The 17,621-nt window shown below is 35.9% G+C and overlaps 2 protein-coding genes across 11 annotated transcripts in view; one reads left to right on the forward strand and one right to left on the reverse strand.

Moving 5' to 3' along the window:
• LOC125646865 (TBC1 domain family member 5-like) overlaps positions 1-9,253 on the reverse strand; it is a 46,384-nt gene extending 37,131 nt beyond the window's left edge. For 7 of the 9 annotated variants that reach the window (XM_056141725.1, XM_048873444.2, XM_048873446.2 and 4 more), the window contains exons 1-3: positions 9,178-9,253; positions 2,601-2,841; positions 1,212-1,320 (exon numbers count right to left, since the gene is read on the reverse strand). In XM_056141725.1, coding sequence (XP_055997700.1) covers positions 1,212-1,320; positions 2,601-2,818 — 327 coding nt within the window. In that variant the 5' untranslated portion in view covers positions 2,819-2,841; positions 9,178-9,253. Of the gene's footprint in view, positions 1-1,211; positions 1,321-2,600; positions 2,842-4,179; positions 4,246-9,177 lie in introns of those variants that run through there. The other 2 variants (XM_048873442.2, XM_048873447.2) reach the window with 2 other exon arrangements.
• Positions 9,254-9,417: 164 nt separating this feature from the next.
• LOC125646881 (transmembrane protein 169-like) lies at positions 9,418-15,009 on the forward strand. Of its 2 annotated transcripts, none has more exons than XM_048873481.2 (2): positions 9,418-9,511; positions 12,950-15,009. In XM_048873481.2, exon 2 carries the CDS (start codon positions 12,977-12,979, stop codon positions 13,655-13,657), a length of 681 nt encoding a protein of 226 aa, XP_048729438.2. In that variant the 5' UTR covers positions 9,418-9,511; positions 12,950-12,976; the 3' UTR covers positions 13,658-15,009. The 2 variants fall into 2 exon arrangements, with proteins under 2 accessions (XP_048729438.2, XP_048729439.2); XM_048873482.2 differs by having other exon boundaries at positions 9,427-9,511; positions 12,931-15,009.
• The last annotated feature ends 2,612 nt before the right edge of the window (positions 15,010-17,621 follow it).

Below are 17,621 nucleotides of genomic sequence, written 5' to 3' on the forward strand. Positions count from 1 at the left end.
ATCTTCCCTTTGTAGAGGGCGTGGCCCTTCATTTGAACAAACGTGAATCTCCTTCATCCAAGGATGCTTTGAGCCAAGTTTGATTGAAATTGGCCCAGTGGTTATGGAGAAGAAGACTTTTAAAAGTTGTTAATGTATTTTCACTATTTTGCTGTTATCTCCCCTTGGAAAAGCAGCGTGGCCCTTCATTTGAACAAACTTGAATCCAATTCACCCAAGGATTCTTTGTGAAAAGTTTGGTTGAAATTGTGTCTGTGGTTCTGGAGAAGATGATTTTTAAGTTATTAATGTATTTTCACTATTTCACTATTATCTCCCCTTGGAAAAGAGGCGTGGCCCTTCATTTGAACAAATTTAAATTCCCTTCACCCAAGGACGCTTTGTGCCAAGTTGGATTAAAATTGGCCCAGTGGTTCTGGAGAAGATCTTTAAAAGTTGTTAATGTATTTTCACTATTCTGCTATTATCTCCTCTTGGAGAAGGGTGTGGGCATTCATTTGAACAAACTTGAATCCCCTTCACCTAAGGATGCTTTGTGACAAGTTTGGTTGAAATTGGCCCAGTGGTTCTAGAGAAGAAGTCGAAAATGAGAAAGTTTACAGACAGATGGACGGACGACGGACTTCCTGTGATCAGAAAAGCTCACTTGAGCTTTCAGCTCAGGTGAGCTAAAAAGTTATGGTCCAGATGAAAAAAATGCTCCAAAAATTCTATCATTTGACCTTTACATGAAAGGTAAAGGTCAAAGGTCATCAAAAATAAAGGCCTATGTCAAAAGACAAAAAAGTTATGATCTTGACATAGGCCTTTGATATTTGGTATGTGGGTATACCATAATAAGACAGTGTTTTGCATGCTATTTTTGATTACCTTTGACCTTGATCTTTTATGTAAAGGTCAAATAATAGAATTTTTTCACATTTTTGTCTAGTAAACCAGTGGGAGGGGGATCAAGCATTAATGTAATGTAAATCAGTGGAAGGGTGCTCAAGCATTAATGTAATGTAATGCTTGTAACCCACCAGAAGACAATGGGGTACCCACCAGAAGACAATGGGGTACCCACCAGAAGTTTGGGGTACCCACCAGAAGTTTGTACAGTACACAACAGTCAGACTACAGAATGTAACTGTATTGACTGTGTACGAACTGTCTAGTGTTAAGTGCATTATGGGGGATGCATGATGGAAGATGAAATTCCGATAACAAACCTTCCAACACACGCTGCGAAATCGACTGCTGCGCAGGTTACCACTCATAGCATAACTTCTCAGTTGTCTGCGGTAATTCTTCCTCTTGAATAACTTCTCCCATTCTGCACTGAAATTCATAACAACAAAGTGTCAAGTCTGCCTTTTATCAGACTGCGGTTTGCATCAGACTATACGGTTTGCATCAGACTATGATTTGCATCAGACTAAGGTTTGCATCAGACTAAGGCTTGAATCAGATTATACGGTTTGCATCAGACTATACGGTTTGCATCAGACTATATGGTTTGCATCAGACTAAGTTTTGCATCAGACTAAGGTTTGCATCAGACTAAACGGTTTGCATGGTCTTCCTGTGTATATACAAAGCTTCACTGGTACAGAGTATACCATGGTTGGTACGTATGTAGACAGATGCTGTATTCAGTTCCTGCTAACATGAAACCTAACACTGCATTGACTTTAGTCTCGAGTTCCACTTGATTAATAGTCAAATGTTTACAACTTCGATGGAAATAGATTGCAAGTATGAGATCCCAATACATTACTCAACATGCTTGTGATCATCAATAAATTTCACAAATCAAATTCCATTTAGACTGTCAAAGTTGACACTTCACACAGATCAAACCTCCAAAAACGTGCATATTTTTTCTAATATAAACACAGCAAAGATAAACTCGTTTGCTTATTTTTGCAAGAGGCTAGACTGTCCCATCTGCAAAGTGTCAGACTATCTTGCTCCACCTGGGCAGGTGACAGACAGACAGACAGAAGACAAAAGTAATTTGTGTGTCTGCCAAGCACAATAGTTGACATGACAACTGCAGCTGTGAAATATATGTACAAATGTCACAGACTTTCTTCTATCTACCTCAATACTACCTGTAAGAGTTGGAGAAGCTAGTACTAGGAGGCTTTATTTACCTGTAAGAGTTGGAGAAGCTGGCACTGGGTGGGTTTATTTACCTGTAAGAGTTGGAAAAGCTAGCACTAGGTGGGTTTATTTACCTGTAAGAGTTGGAGAAGCTAGCACTGGGTGGGTTTATTTACCTGTAAGAGTTGGAGAAGCTAGCACTAAGAGGGTTTATTTACCTGTAAGAGTTGGAGAAGCTGGCACTAGGTGGGTTTATTTACCTGTAAGAGTTGGAGAAGCTAGCACTAGGTGGGTTTATTTACCTGTAAGAGTTGGAGAAGCTGGCACTAGGTGGGTTTATTTACCTGTAAGAGTTGGAGAAGCTGGCACTAGGTGGGTTTATTTACCTGTAAGAGTTGGAGAAGCTAGCACTAGGAGGCTTTATTTACCTGTAAAAGTTGGAGAAGCTAGCACTAGGTGGGTTTATTTACCTGTAAGAGTTGGAGAAGCTAGCACTAGGTGGGTTTATTTACCTGTAAGAGTTGGAGAAGCTAGCACTGGGTGGATCCGGTTTTTCCCAGTCGTCCAGACTGCTGTCACTTTGTTGTCTGTCGTGCTGTTTGTGATTGTTGTTTTCTTTTTCCGACCTCGCTGTGTCCCCAAAATTCTCCAGAGTACTGAGGATTTCCTCCTTAGTGGAAGGCCCCTCCTGGGCATTTTTAACGGACTCCTTCTTTTTGGATGACCACATGGTAGATCAAGTAATCATTTTACCTGCAAAAATTGACAGAACATGTAATAGCAAATGCCTTTTTGAAGAAAGTGCTTTAAGTAACTAGAGTTGTGCTCATCTAACTATCATGATGTGTAGCTTTTATGGCATGACTCTTGAGAGATCAATGACAACAGGTCCATGGCCTACATCACTCATGTGAGCTACAGTATTTTCCCGCGCAACACTTTATCAATTCCAAAATATGTCCCGCCCCCCTCTTGAGCTCCCCACCTGGAACTCGGTGGATCATGGTGTCGAGAAACAATTACTTAAATGTAGACTACATGAGGATGTTAATTTGCATATCAATTTAAAATAAAGGTCCCATTGTGGATCTTGAGAATTAGATAAGATTTTGTATAAGTTTTGGCTTTTGTAATTCAATGGTTCTTGAGAAGAACATCTTCTAAGCACCTTTTCAATGACAAAAGTTAAAAAGATGACAGAATACAGAAAAACTTCAATCAGAAAAGCTCATTTGAGCTTTTAGTTCAGATAAACAACAACAACAACAAAAATAACACTCATTAAATGTCTTACATATCACATTTTAACATTGCACATTGCTTTTTATGCCTCGATATTGAGTGTTGCTTCAATTGCAGGAAGCTACTTCCTGAGTTCCAACAAATATAAGGATGTCACAAGTAGGCAGTAATGTGTCACTTTCTAAAGTTACCACGGATTAACTCAGAGGATATGCATAAAATGAAGAAAGACTTTATCATTAAATTAACCCAATTTATATTTCTGAAAATTGTTTCAAATATGGGCAACTCCATCTCTACTAAAGCACAACCAACACGCGCTGAGCTACGGCCTTATTTTTGGAGGAGAAGCATATTAACATTGTTAAAGTCTTGAGAATGTTGTTTCTAAAGATCAAAGTAGACATTGTCTTGTTCAAAATTCTGAGGTGAAATATTGAAGAAGAAAAAATAGAACTCATGATCAAAATAAATACTTGTGTACCCTATACATCTGTAAATGAAATCAATTAGGCCAAATTCTCTACAAGCTGCCCAGAATTAGCAAGCTGTTCAGAATTAGCAAGAGATCAATGTTTCAGTCTCTTCCCTTTAAGCTATGACAACGATAGCACAAACTGGCCAACAACAAACATGTACAGATAAACTATATGTACAGATCAGAGGAAGAGGGATGGAGAACAAAAACTTAGCATTCAGTAATTGTAGCAGCTGACCCTACTAAACAAGTGTTCAGTATATAATGTTCAAAAATCTGAAAATCAAAACTATAATCAAAGAAAGACATGGAAAAACATTTGTCACTGTCATTTCTGTTCAATTTCCTGAAAATAACCAACTGTTGCTAACCTGATTCTTCAAACCTACATGTAGAAGACTGGGGAGTTCTTCTCCTCACCCAACAAATCCATGAATAAATCAACTCATGCGTGACCTGTCAGGTGAACTGTGCTCTGATTGGTTGGTAAATATCCCCTTTGGACACATTCTAATAGAATCTGTCACACTTCAATTGTTTGCGGTACAGGAGTGAAAACCATTATATAGCAACTTATAACAGCTACTTTGAACATATCAATTAATTTTATATTTATGAGCCAAAGTTTGAAGTGTACTTTGAAGCCACCCACTGTGATTAAATTGATATTTATATCATGATGCTTTTAATAAAAGTTTCAGTGAGGAAAAAAACCCACAGATTTGATTCTGGATATTTTCTGGCAGCCCTTCTTTCTATCATATTTTTAAAATCACTTCCCTTTAATCTCTAATGACTTCATTTTGATATGAATGTAAAAAGGGTCCCGACATTATGGCACACTTTCTACAAAAACTGGTACACAGGCAAATGTGCCTCACGTGAATTTCACGTGAAATTCACGTGAAAATTTCTATGTGAAATTCACGTTAAAAGAGCATCAAATGTGAATTCACACGAAAAAAAATCACGTGAAATTCACATAAAATTCACGTGAAATCTTTAACATGAATTTCACATAAAATTCATGTGAATTTCACAAATTTTATAACGTTAAATCATACATGGATATTTTGATACCCTGAATATCGGGTTCAGATGAACACAAAAAGGAGTACAAATCTGCTTTCAATCTGCTGATAATTTAATTGATTGAATTTGTTTTACATGGTTGTCTTCATTGTCTTTTTTTCTTTCTTTTAATCTCTGAAAAAGACATTTGATCCCCCCTTGGGGCCCCATCCTATCCCCGGGGGCCATGATTTGAACAAACTTGAATCTGCACATGAATCTGCATTATGTCAGGAAGCTTTCATGTAAATCTCAGCTTTTCTGGCTTAGTGGTTCTTGAGAAGAAGATTTTTAAAGTTTTTCCCTGTATATTTGTATGTAAAACTTTGATCCTCCCTTGTGGCCCCATCCTACCACCGGGGGCCATGATTTGAATAAATTTGAATCTGCAATATGTCAGAAAGCTTTCAGGTAAATTTCAGCTCTTCTGGCCCAGTGGTTCTTGAGAAGAAGATTTTTAAATGACCCCACCTTATTTTTGCATTTTTGTGATTATCTCCCCTTTGAAAGGGACATGGCCCTTCATTTGAACAAACTTGAAAGCCCTTCACCCAAGGATGCTTTTGGCCATGTTTGGTTGAAATTGGCCCAGTGGTTCTGGAGAAGAAGTCGAAAATGTGAAAAGTTTAACAGACAGAAGGACAGACAGACGACGGACAAAAAGCGATCAGAAAAGCTCACTTGAGCTTTCAGCTCAGGTGAGCTAAAAACCCAAAAATTAGCTGCCACAAATTTATGCAGCTATGATATGTTTTGTTTTCAGCAAAACTTTGAATTTCAAATTTCATGCTCAAGAGAATTAATCAAATTTAAACCACAATACTGCAGTATTTCTAAAAAGCTAGGGGGAAAAATCAATAATCCTTTAAATTAATGAAGACAGACAACAGAACGACTACAACCAAAAGTGAGCTATAAATGTTTTCAATGAGTCAATGATTGATGATTGTTTTCCATAGATATTTCATTTTGCATCTTTTATACAAACATCATGCTTCCTGTTTTAAATATCTAATAATTAAATGAATTCATTTAGACTCGTAAAGAACTTTGATCATTGAACATCTACTACGCAATTGTGCATGATATTTGCGTAAACATGTATAGCTGAACATTTTACAGAAAACATTTACATGTAATTATTGACTGGTGAAAGTTTGCAGACTGATAAAACTACAATAATGGTGCATGCATTACTGGTATTTCATTTTCCCTCCTTTCATTTTCACATGAATTATTCATTGAAATTAAACATGCTTCAAGACATATTACCATGCACATTCTTTTTTTCTAAAATAATAAACAGTACTGGTATAAACTTAACATCAGGTATACATGCCACACATTTATTTATACATCTATGACCTCATATACTAATATCACATGATCCTTATATATCCACATGATTCTCATATATCCACATGATTCTCATATATCCACATGATTCTCATATGAATGTATGTCGTCATGATACACAAATGGTCCTCAAACATGAGGCAAAGTTTCCCAATATGATTTGTATGAATATGTGACACTGGCAGTTGTGACAAGCTAATAATGATGACACCGCTGCAGGTTTTTTTTTTCTCAGCATTAAATCTTTTGATTAATGTTTGTATAAATTATCATTAGAAACACACAGACACACAATTGATCTTTCAACTTGTCATAAAAACTTATACTAGTCTTCTGGATGTTTCACAGAATATTGATATATACAGATCTCAATTACACAAAAAGTTCGAAACGTTACATGTCATGATATACATTCCAAGAACTGGAGGTGAGAGCAGAAGGCAAGATCCCAGACCACCCTGTATATACGAAAAATGCCATGTAGAAGTGACAGTCTCTGTATTATGACTGTCCCATTGAAGTAAATTATCAATACAAGTATACCTGGCAGTAACAGCTTCAAAATACTGAAAGTAAGACCAGGATTCTTGGCTGGTGATCTACAAAATGATTTCTCTGCATAGTCCCTGCAGGTGATTGAACTGATCTGATTCCCCCCCCCCCCCCCCCCCCCCCCCCCCCCCCCCCCCCCCCCCCCCCGCATTTGCCTCAAAGATTACCCAAGTAGGCGTATTGTCGTCTGAAGAGCCTGGAGAAGTTCATATGATATTCTATGTAATAAGAACTCAATCACCTGCAACTAGATAGCTTACAGATTAGCACTTCTAATTAAGATTGTGCAGTCCCGAGAGTCAGGTTTTACTGTGGTAAATATCACAGCCAAGATAAATCCCGCCCAGATTAGGGTCCTGGGTTTAAATCCCGATCTGTTCATGGGGTTTTGACACAATCTGAGCAAACTTGTGTATAGTATATTAGGAGTATTATTATTATATTATGTACACAAGTTTGTGTATATAGTATATTAGGAGTATTATTATTATATTATATACACAAGTTTGTGTATATAGTATATTTGTGTATATAGTATATTAGGAGTATTACTATATTATGTGGTATCGGGTTCGTTCGCCCTCTCTACATGTTCGCGTCCGTCCGTTCGCCCAGAGTCCGTTCGCCATAATTCTCGTTCGCCCTTTTCCTCGTTCGCCCTATATCCCGTTCGCCATATATATATATAGTATATAGTATATATTAAGCTTTTTTTTATTTTTTAAGACATTTATTACGTATCGATTTTTTTTTTTCACAATTAACAATTTTAAGTTTTTTAAATAAATAGACTGGTATTTTAATTCTGATTGTAGTGTTTATAAAAGACATAATTAGTTTAAATGTATGTTATTTTTAATACTGTAATTTGGGGAATCAGCTCCTTTGTTTTCTTAACGATTCGCGATGTTTTGAAAGCAATATTGAAGACATTGAGACGTTAATAGACCCATTATGGATATGAGCACCGGTTTTATCTTTGAAGAATTTTTTGATTTTCAACTACAAACCAGTCCTTTGATCCCAAGAATGATTTATAAGGATAAATAAATTTTGAAACTTTCTAGGTTTCTTGTTTATCCATATGCAGAAAGAGGGAAAGAATGAGGCATCCACACAGAACTGAATTAAATGGGATAGAATAGAACAATAAAGCTTCAATTTCATGTCATGTCAGCTTGTGTATATAAGAATGAACATGGCTCTGATGATAAATCATAAATTAACAGTTACAAAAATTCATTAAAATTTTTAATTACCAAGTATTATACCTTCATACTCCAAAATACCAAATATATCATACATGTATATCAAGCAATAAAATATATATAATGTTTATGAATGACTAAAAAATTTGGGAAAATTATTTCTAATAGCCTTTAATCTAATGTATTTTTATTCATATTCAGGAATATATCTTACAAAATTTAATATAAAACCTTCAAATGTCGTAAATTTCTGTTAGTCAGGTATTTGGTATGACAGGTCATTAGTAAGACCCGTTGCATACGTGAAAAATATTTTTTTTGGTTCATCTATAGAAAAATATGTATAGAAAAATGAAGAATTCCTATGTTTCAGACATTCAACTTAATAAGAGGGCGAACAGACCATGGGCGAACAAGTTTTAGGGCGATCGGACTCTGGGCGAACGGGAATAAGGGCGAACGGCGTCATGGGCGAACGCGTTTTAGGGCGAACGAACATACATTCATATTATGTACACAAGTTTGTGTTTATAGTATATTAGGAGTATTATTATTATATTATGTACACAAGTTTGTGTATATAGTATATTAGGAGTATTATTATTATATTATGTACACAAGTTTGTGTATATAGTATATTAGGAGTATTATTATTATTATATTATGTACACAAGTTTGTGTATATAGTATATTAGGAGTATTATTATTATATTATGTACACAAGTTTGTGTATATAGTATATTAGGAGTATTATTATTATATTATGTACACAAGTTTGCTCAGATTGGGTCAAAACCCTGAGCTTGTCCCCGTTAATTTCTTACAAAACCTTGCCCCAAGTTAATATTAAAAACGCCCCAAGGCTGCAATTTAGCAACAATCGCGATCAATGTAAGCAGTATCTGCCATCTTATCAGTAAAATGTTAAAATTTCTCACATGATACTATACAATTTGTGTGATCATGTGATTGGTATTCAATATACTAGGCCTAGTGTGAGTTTTGTTTTCACTATGATATTTCTGCATCCTGTCTGTGTGCATTTTATTGTAAATATACAATAACTATTGACAATACTGTGAGAATATTAAGTGTTTTGGATCATTAAAAGCTTAAGTCGTTGGATTATTGCAATGCATGTTGAAATGTAAATATTCAGTAACATAATAATGTTCTGCTTACCGGAAAATGATGATGTCAGCTGAGATCGAAAGTTCAAGTCAAATCTCTGTCACGGAAATGTTTTGATGGGTTTATTATTTTTCTGGGGTTTTTTTTTTTTAAGAAATAAAAATGCATGGACGATTCTTAATAATGCATTAGGTTGAATGATATCAAATACTTTAAACCAGTAATAATATCTAAACACATATTTTCTTCTACCATTTTTTAAAATTTCGGATCTCTCAACATACTACATTTCGGATATTAGTATTTTCAAGTAAAGCACCTGTCAAACGCAGATTGCCGTCAATTTTCCCGAATTTAACTTCGAAGGTCCATAAAGAACACTTCGGTACAATTATCTTTTCTACAGTTAGTAAATATAGGTTACATATTTTTTGTAGGCCAACATATCTTGTGGTGATGTAGGTACTAGAACTGACAATGTCCCGTTAGTCCTAATATTTCTTTTCTGTATCCAGGGAAATCTGTTTCGATTTGTTCACGTGTGTCAGGGCCGGGGTGAGTTTTTGGAAACATGTGGGTAGGGGTATACATTACATATTCAGATTGTGACAGACTAAAGAAATAATCATATTTCCCTTTCATGTCAATACTTGTATTTCATATTGGTGTTACATGTATATGACCCTAAACAGGTTGGGAACACTTTCCCTATATTATATGTAGCAAGATATTCTCGCAAAAAGCGATTATCCCTCTCTACCGAGAGTAAATATATCTCGTACAACCTAGAAAAGCATCAACGGAGTTCATTTCTTAGTGAAAAGAAGAAAAGTGCTAAAATGTCTGATATTTTAATTTCTGCAAGTATATTAAAACGAAAACACAATGTGCCTTGGATTTCAAAATCCTTCACTCTTACACAGCAACATTGATGTGAAATTTCTTGACTATGTTTTCAATTTTATAGAGACAGTTTGTGTCATGCTGAGTGAGTGTCACACTTATTCAGCATTGCACGGAATTTGCCATTATTTTCAGTAAAGACACCAAAACACCTGTTTATGGTAGTGTTTACTTTCTCGCTAAAGAGGGATAATTACATTTCAGTGAAAAGATCTTGCTATAGGGAAATTGTTAAGTTACATGTTACCTATACATACTGGCACTTTAAAAAATGCTCTGAGCAGGTGCCCCTTTCTCATTTTGATTTTCTCTCGGGGGGGGGGGGGGGGGGGGGGGGGGGGGGGGGTAAATCTGCACTACCCAAACCCCCTCAGAGTACCTTGCGAGGGGATTTAGACACTGTGCACAATCAAAAACTCTGTCTGCCCTTCTGAAAAATCTACCTATCACATGGGGCTGTCTACCTTCCCTCTCAGCTACAGACCTTTTTGATGGACCATGCATGTTTTCACCTGAATTTCTTCAGCCTTAGTTTTGCATTTGCACCCATCTATATGCTAGATATCATGGTGACACCTGCATGTTGCATATCAACTTTTTCATTAAGCACTCGGCTACACTTGACTTGTAACCTAAAATAATTTTAATTATACATTTTTACACATGTAATATTACTTCAAATTTGTGGTATTTCCATATTTTAAGAAAGTTGACTGGGCCTATAGTGCGAAACTTCCCCCTGCCACTGGGCTTATACGGCAAAACTGTAGCTGTGAGTTTTTAGTTAGAATGGGGCTGCAATACTTTATTGAAGCTGTGAGTATTTAGTCAGAATGGGGCTGCAATACTTTATTGAAGCTGTGAGTATTTAGTCAGAATGGGTCTGAAATACTTTATTGAAGCTGTGAGTTTTTAGTTAGAATGGAGCTGCAATATATGTTTGTAGGTGACCATGTCTTGAAACAAGTGTAATTGGGGAAAAAATTGTACTGAATTTTAGGCTACTATTGAAAAATACAGAGATCAGATGAGAATAAGTGCATGGTAAATTTTTATTAGGAATGCATGGATCGGTAGCCCTCTAGTGTAGCTATGGTAAATTTTTATTAGGATTGGATCGGTAGCCCTCTAGTATAGCTATGGTAAATTTTTATTAGGAATGGATCGGTAGCCCTCTAGTATAGCTATGGTAAATTTTTATTAGGAATGGATCGGTAGCCCTCTAGTATAGCTATGGTAAATTTTTATTAGGAATGGATCGGTAGCCCTTTAGTATAGCTATGGTAAATTTTTATCAGGAATGGATCGGTAGCCCTCTAGTGTAGTTATGGTAAATTTTTGTGTCGCCTGCGTTACACGCAGTGGCGACATATAGGGATCACTATCCGTCGTCTGGCGTCGTCGTCGTCACAAAAAATTTCTGTCAGTTTTCTCAAGAACCACATGGGGCAACTCCCTGATATTTGGCACAGAGCATCAGTGTGGCCAACTGTATTGTGTAAGACATTTTCGAATCTGTCGCTTATCAACTTCCTGTTTGCCGGGACTTAGAATTTTTTACAGCAAAAAAATTTCTGTCAGTTTTCTCAAGAACCACATGGGGCAACTCCATGATATTCGGCACAGAGCATCAGTGTGGCCAACTGTATTGTGTAAGACATTTTTGAATCTGTCGCTTATCAACTTCCTGTTTGCCGGGACTTAGAATTTTTTACAGCAAAAAAAATTTTTGCTGAAGATTTTATTTTATGATTAACTGAAGGACAGTATTTTTATGTACAAAAGGACAGTATTTGTAATTCCCATACTGAAGGACATTATATGTTATTTCAGAACAGCACTAATTATGATTTTTCTTGAGAAACAGTAAATTGGATATATAAAAAGACAACAAGACTAAGCAGTAAACCCAACAGATAATTACTTATGGTTATTACCATTGTCTTGAAAAGCACAGTAACAGGTTGATACATATTTTCAAACATATGTTTTCATTCAGTCTACATTTAATAAATGTCTTAATTTCAAACAGATTCTCCCACAAATTCCATTGCATAATAATGTCTCATCTTTCAATTTCAATTAAGTTATCGTTAAAGAATGTTTAGTAATTCTCAAAACCTTTAAAAGGAGTATTAAACTGACAAAAACCATTTGAATAATTTACTTTTTCAACATTATACGTGATATATTACATATAGAATGAACTAGCAGGCGACACATGTCTTCCGGGGAAGACTTAATACTGCGTTATTAGGAATGGATCTGTTGGTCTCTAGTGTAGCTATCCCATTTTTTTTCCAGAGAGCTGCAGTTCTGTAGCAAGATGTGGATGAATAAAGCACACTTTGGGCCAAGATAGAAACAAATAGTTTACATATAATAGTAATATTAAATATGAATCTTATTTTTGTTTGATGTAATTCTTCTAGAATTCATATTCCCACAAAATATGCTTGGTATATCTACTTCTTTTTACGATGTTTCTCACAGCGAGACAGATGATCAGTCTTGGAGAACACTTGATATAAAATATGTTGTTTATACTGTCCAACTCAGATGCATGATCCTGGCTACTTAAACTTGCAGTCTGTGATGTGAAGCATGCAAGGGTCAGATATTGTAAACTGACGTTTATTTACGACAACTGTATTTCGCTATTTACTAGTGATGAACAGGTTCATGACGAAGAATTTTCGTGACCAAGATAATCTTAAACGTACAAGAAACATTAAAGGTCTGGTTCGCTGTGAGAAATATACATGATGAAGAGGTTTTTGGAAACCTCGCAAAAATTTCTCGCACGTGAATAAAAGTCGGTTTGCAGTATCCCCTTTTACATTTTAAATATCACCATTTACTTTATCACCATGGGACAACCATGTTTATAGTTAATTTTAGATATTTCTATTTGATATAGAATAAGAAAAACATTAGCGAAGATGCAATGGCTTCAGCATGCAGCATAGATGAAGAAAATCAAGATGGTTTAGACAATGAACATATAACTGTCAATGATTCAGCAGAAAAGGATCCCACACTGGTAGGAAATACAGATAGCGACAAAAACAGCAAAGTTCAAATATATACCCACAATGCACTGCAGCCCAAACCTCCAGTAGTCCGATTTTCATCTGCTAAGGGAGACAACACAGAACAAGTGGAGGTGATTGAGTACACAGACACAGAAGTCATGGACTCGGGTTCCTCCGGCGGGTCCAGGTGCTGCGGGGCGACTGATGGACCACATGTAACACTCATGTCTGTGGTTCTTCTGCCCATTGCCTTTTTATCCTCTTTAGCTGTGGTCTTTTACTATGGTGCTTGGACATGGTATAACTTGTATATACACTACAGCGAAGAAAGAACAATCTGCCACAAAGTTCTCGTCTGCCCTGTCCTCATCATTACTTTTCCACTAACAGTCGGATTGAGCTCCCTTGGGGTTGCATTATTTGCAGCTTTTGTTCAGATCTCGTGGTCTTTCTACCGGTGGAAGACAGAATTTTTAGATTTTGAGAAAGGTTTCTATGGCTGGTTGTGTTATAAGTTAGGTTTACCGATGTGTTCACCATATGATGTCCTAGAGTACACAGATGTCTCAGAGCTGGAACCAATCAGAACATGATACCCTGCATCACACATAGAGCTGGAACCAATCAGAACATGATACCCTGCATCACACACAGAGCTGGAACCAATCAGAACATGATCTGCATGGTACCCTGCATCACACACAGAGCTGGAACCAATCAGAACATGATCTGCACGGTACCCTGCATCACACACAGAGCTGGAACCAATGAGAACATGATCTGCATGGTACCCTGCATCACACACAGAGCTGGAACCAATGAGAACATGATCTGCATGGTACCCTGCATCACACATGTAGTGAATGTCTGAAATTGTTGATAGTAGCACTGCCATATTTGATTGTCAGTACATTTTGTATGAAATGATGAATGCATATTGATCTTTTCCATTTTGCTCCATTAATGTCTTCTTACATATTTTGTTTTTAATTTTTTTTTTTAAAGTATTCCATTCCTAGGGAACATTTTCATCTTGGAGAAAGCATATTATATTTATATACAGTGATATTACATGTATTCTTATTTAATTTTCCAGGATCTCTATTTATTGTGTATGACACTTGTATTTTTTTTGGTTGTATTTTTGTGTTTATGGTAACGAGGACTCCCATGACAGTGGATTCAGACTGGAGCTGTGGTGGATATTCTCCCCTTTTCCACATTGAGTGAGACATGACATACATTGCATGTAAACATGTCAGTTCGAGGTTGATTATTTTCATTCTAGTTTTATCAAATCCAGTATAATTTTTTATCTGCCAGCACATTTACGTGAAGGTTGTATTTTATATTGAAAGAGCTCGAAGATCGGGTTTAATTTTTATTATATACCCATCAATGTATCGTTCTTTGATACTGTGGATTTCACAGCGTGTGATCCGGTTTTCCGGATCACCACACTGGTTTTCTGATTCCGTATCAGTATCCTCTGAAACTGATGCTGTCACAATGCATCAACACAGCGTTATTTGTGGAAAATATTGACCACGTCACAAAACAAAAAAGTATATCTGCGTACACAAAACATAATTTCACTGTATGTCTGTATTTTTTGATAATTTGGATTACATTTAGTATCTTATAAATGCGGATTTAAAATACATAGGGGGTATATAATAAATTTATCATTACTACAGTAACTTGATCCGAAGAGTTGGATCACGTCTCGTTGACAGGCGCGGATCATCAGATCAAACTCGACACTTCGCGTCTCGTGTGATCTGATGATCCGCGCCTGTCAACTCGACGTGATCCGACTCTTCAGATTAAGTTACTGTAGTAATAATATATATTTATTGATACTTTTAATTGTAAGATCGAGATTTGTACACTGACTGTATCAAAGGCTATTTTGTTTAGAAACAATATTAAAACTTGACATTGATTTGTTTTTATATTATACTATATCTATATAAAACTACCTTAAATAGCAACACAAATCCGTATTTTATACAGTTCTTCATTAACTACGAGTATTTTATACAGTTATTCATTAACTACAAGTAAATCAATATTTTATACAGTTATTCATTAACTACAAGTAAATCAGTATTTTATAGTTATTCATTAACTACAAGTAAATCAGTATTTTATACAGTTATTCATTAACTACAAGTAAATCAGTATTTTATACAGTTATTCATTAACTACAAGTATTGTAAGAACTTGATGACCATCTGTAAGGCTAATTAAAATTAATTGATAGATTATCATCCCCACCCACCCTGATTGTTTTTTTATTTTTGCGAAAAATAGGATTTCAAACAGACTTGCTTCCCAGTGACATGAGCGAATGATTAAAGTCACAGAATGTTGGTTTTATATCTTCTACCAAGGATTCTTTGAATGTTAATTTGATTAACACTTTGTGTGATGCCTTTTGTCATTAATTTTTTCTTTCGGGGAAATAAAAACTAAAAAATAAAATTCACCCACCCGCCCTTATTTTTTTGTGACCCCGGATGATAATCTACTAATTAAGTTGAATTGGCTTAACCTGTGTTGTGAGTGCTTATTTTTTTGTGACCCCGGATGATAATCTACTAATTAAGTTGAATTGGCTTAACCTGTGTTGTGAGTGCTTATTTTTTTGTGACCCCGGATGATAATCTACTAAAGTTGAATTGGCTTAACCTGTGTTGTGAGTGCTTATTCAATGCATGCTAAACCATTGGTTATTTGTATGTAATTTCTGAACAAATACATTTCCCACCATAAATAAGTATACACATAAGCGTTTTACACATTTGGCATCGGATATATTCAATACAATGAAAAAGAGCTGAATTCACTGTGTATAACTTTCAATTTATAATAGTAAAATAATCAGTTAAGGGTACAATTTCAATATATGTGAAAAACAATTCTTTCAATAGTATTTTGTATATCCTACATTTACATATTTAAAGAGGAGGTGCTTTTAATATATTTTATCGTCTTCCTCACTGACTAGGGTCACTCAGTCCCACTTAGGCACTCAAAGTTCTACTAAATGTACCTCCTACACAGGAGAGCTCTTATCTCGAAACTGGCGTATTGTGATATTGATTTATTTAAGGTGAAAAATCAAAGGATCTCGTAAAAGTACACATTACACGCATAATAATATGTATTAGTAATTAATTTAAGGTTTCAAGTTAAGGTTTGCATAATATCTCTTTTCAAAGAATTCAGAAAATCAAGTATTGTAACAAAAAATTAGGATATAAAAAGTTAAAAGCCTAATGTTATCTATTCATATACAAGAGTTATGTATTTTGCATCGAGAAATCTGTATCTATGATGTAACTCATTTTTTTCATACGCAAGAAACTTATTTTGGTTGTTGTTGTTTGCTGTTTTCCGCCACACTCAACAATTTTTCAATTATCTGTTGGCCCACAGTTTTTATTGGTGGAAGAGAGATCCCAGATACAATGTACCTGGGAAGAGACTACTGACCTTCTGAAAGTAAACTGGAAAACTTTCTCACTTAGTGGTGCGAGTGGGATTTGAACCCGCACCGACCAGATGTGAGAGGCCGTGTGATTTTGAGCACGATGCTCTAACCACTCGTAAGTGTATACTTATTTATGGTGGTCAATGTAGATTAAGTTGAGTTTAAAATTTTAAGGGACTATATGAAAAGAGTCTAATGAATAGGTGAAATTCCAGGATGTTAGATTTGATTTATTCTTATTTTCAAACTTCCATTTTAAAACCATGATATATCTATTTACAAAAAGTTTCACCCTTTCTAGCTCACTTGAAATGGATGCTCAGGTGAACTTTTCTGATCATAGATTGTCCATCTGTCTGTCATCTGATTGTCCATCTGTCGGTCATCTGATTGTCCATCTGTCTGTCATCTGATTGTCCATCTGTCTGTCATCTGATTGTCCATCTGTCGGTCATCTGATTGTCCATCTGTCTGTCATCTGATTGTCCATCTGTCGGTCATCTGATTGTCCATCTGATTGTACATCTGTCTGTCATCTGAATGTCCATCTGTCTGTCATCTGAATGTCCATCTGTCTGTCATCTGATTGTCCATCTGTCTGTCATCTGATTGTCCATCTGTCGGTCATCTGATTGTCCATCTGTCTGTCATCTGATTGTCCATCTGTCGGTCATCTGATTGTCCATCTGATTGTACATCTGTCTGTCATCTGAATGTCCATCTGTCTGTCATCTGAATGTCCATCTGTCTGTCATCTGAATGTCCATCTGTCATCTGATTGTTTAATGAAGGACCACACCCTCTTTTAGTTTTAATGAAGGACCACACCCTCTTTTAAGGGGGAGATGATCCAGAAATGGAGTAAAGCATTTAGAAATTCAAGAACCACTGGACCTGACATGGCATAGCTTGTAATAGGCTTCTTTATATAATGAAGATTTAAGTATGTCGAAATCATTATCCTCATAGGACCATTGTTGATAAATAAATACAGGGGTAACGGGAAGCAGTATATTCTGGAACTGAAATAAGTCTAGCTTCTCCCAAAGTACAAGTTC

This window comes from Ostrea edulis, chromosome 6 (genome assembly GCF_947568905.1).
Source record: "Ostrea edulis chromosome 6, xbOstEdul1.1, whole genome shotgun sequence".
In the NCBI taxonomy this organism is placed as follows: Eukaryota; Metazoa; Mollusca; class Bivalvia; order Ostreida; family Ostreidae; genus Ostrea; species Ostrea edulis.

Excerpts from the sequence above, each read along its gene's own strand:
- LOC125646881 (XM_048873481.2), top strand. The coding sequence starts at position 12,977 with ATGGCTTCAGCATGCAGCATAGATGAAGAAAATCAAGATGGTTTAGAC.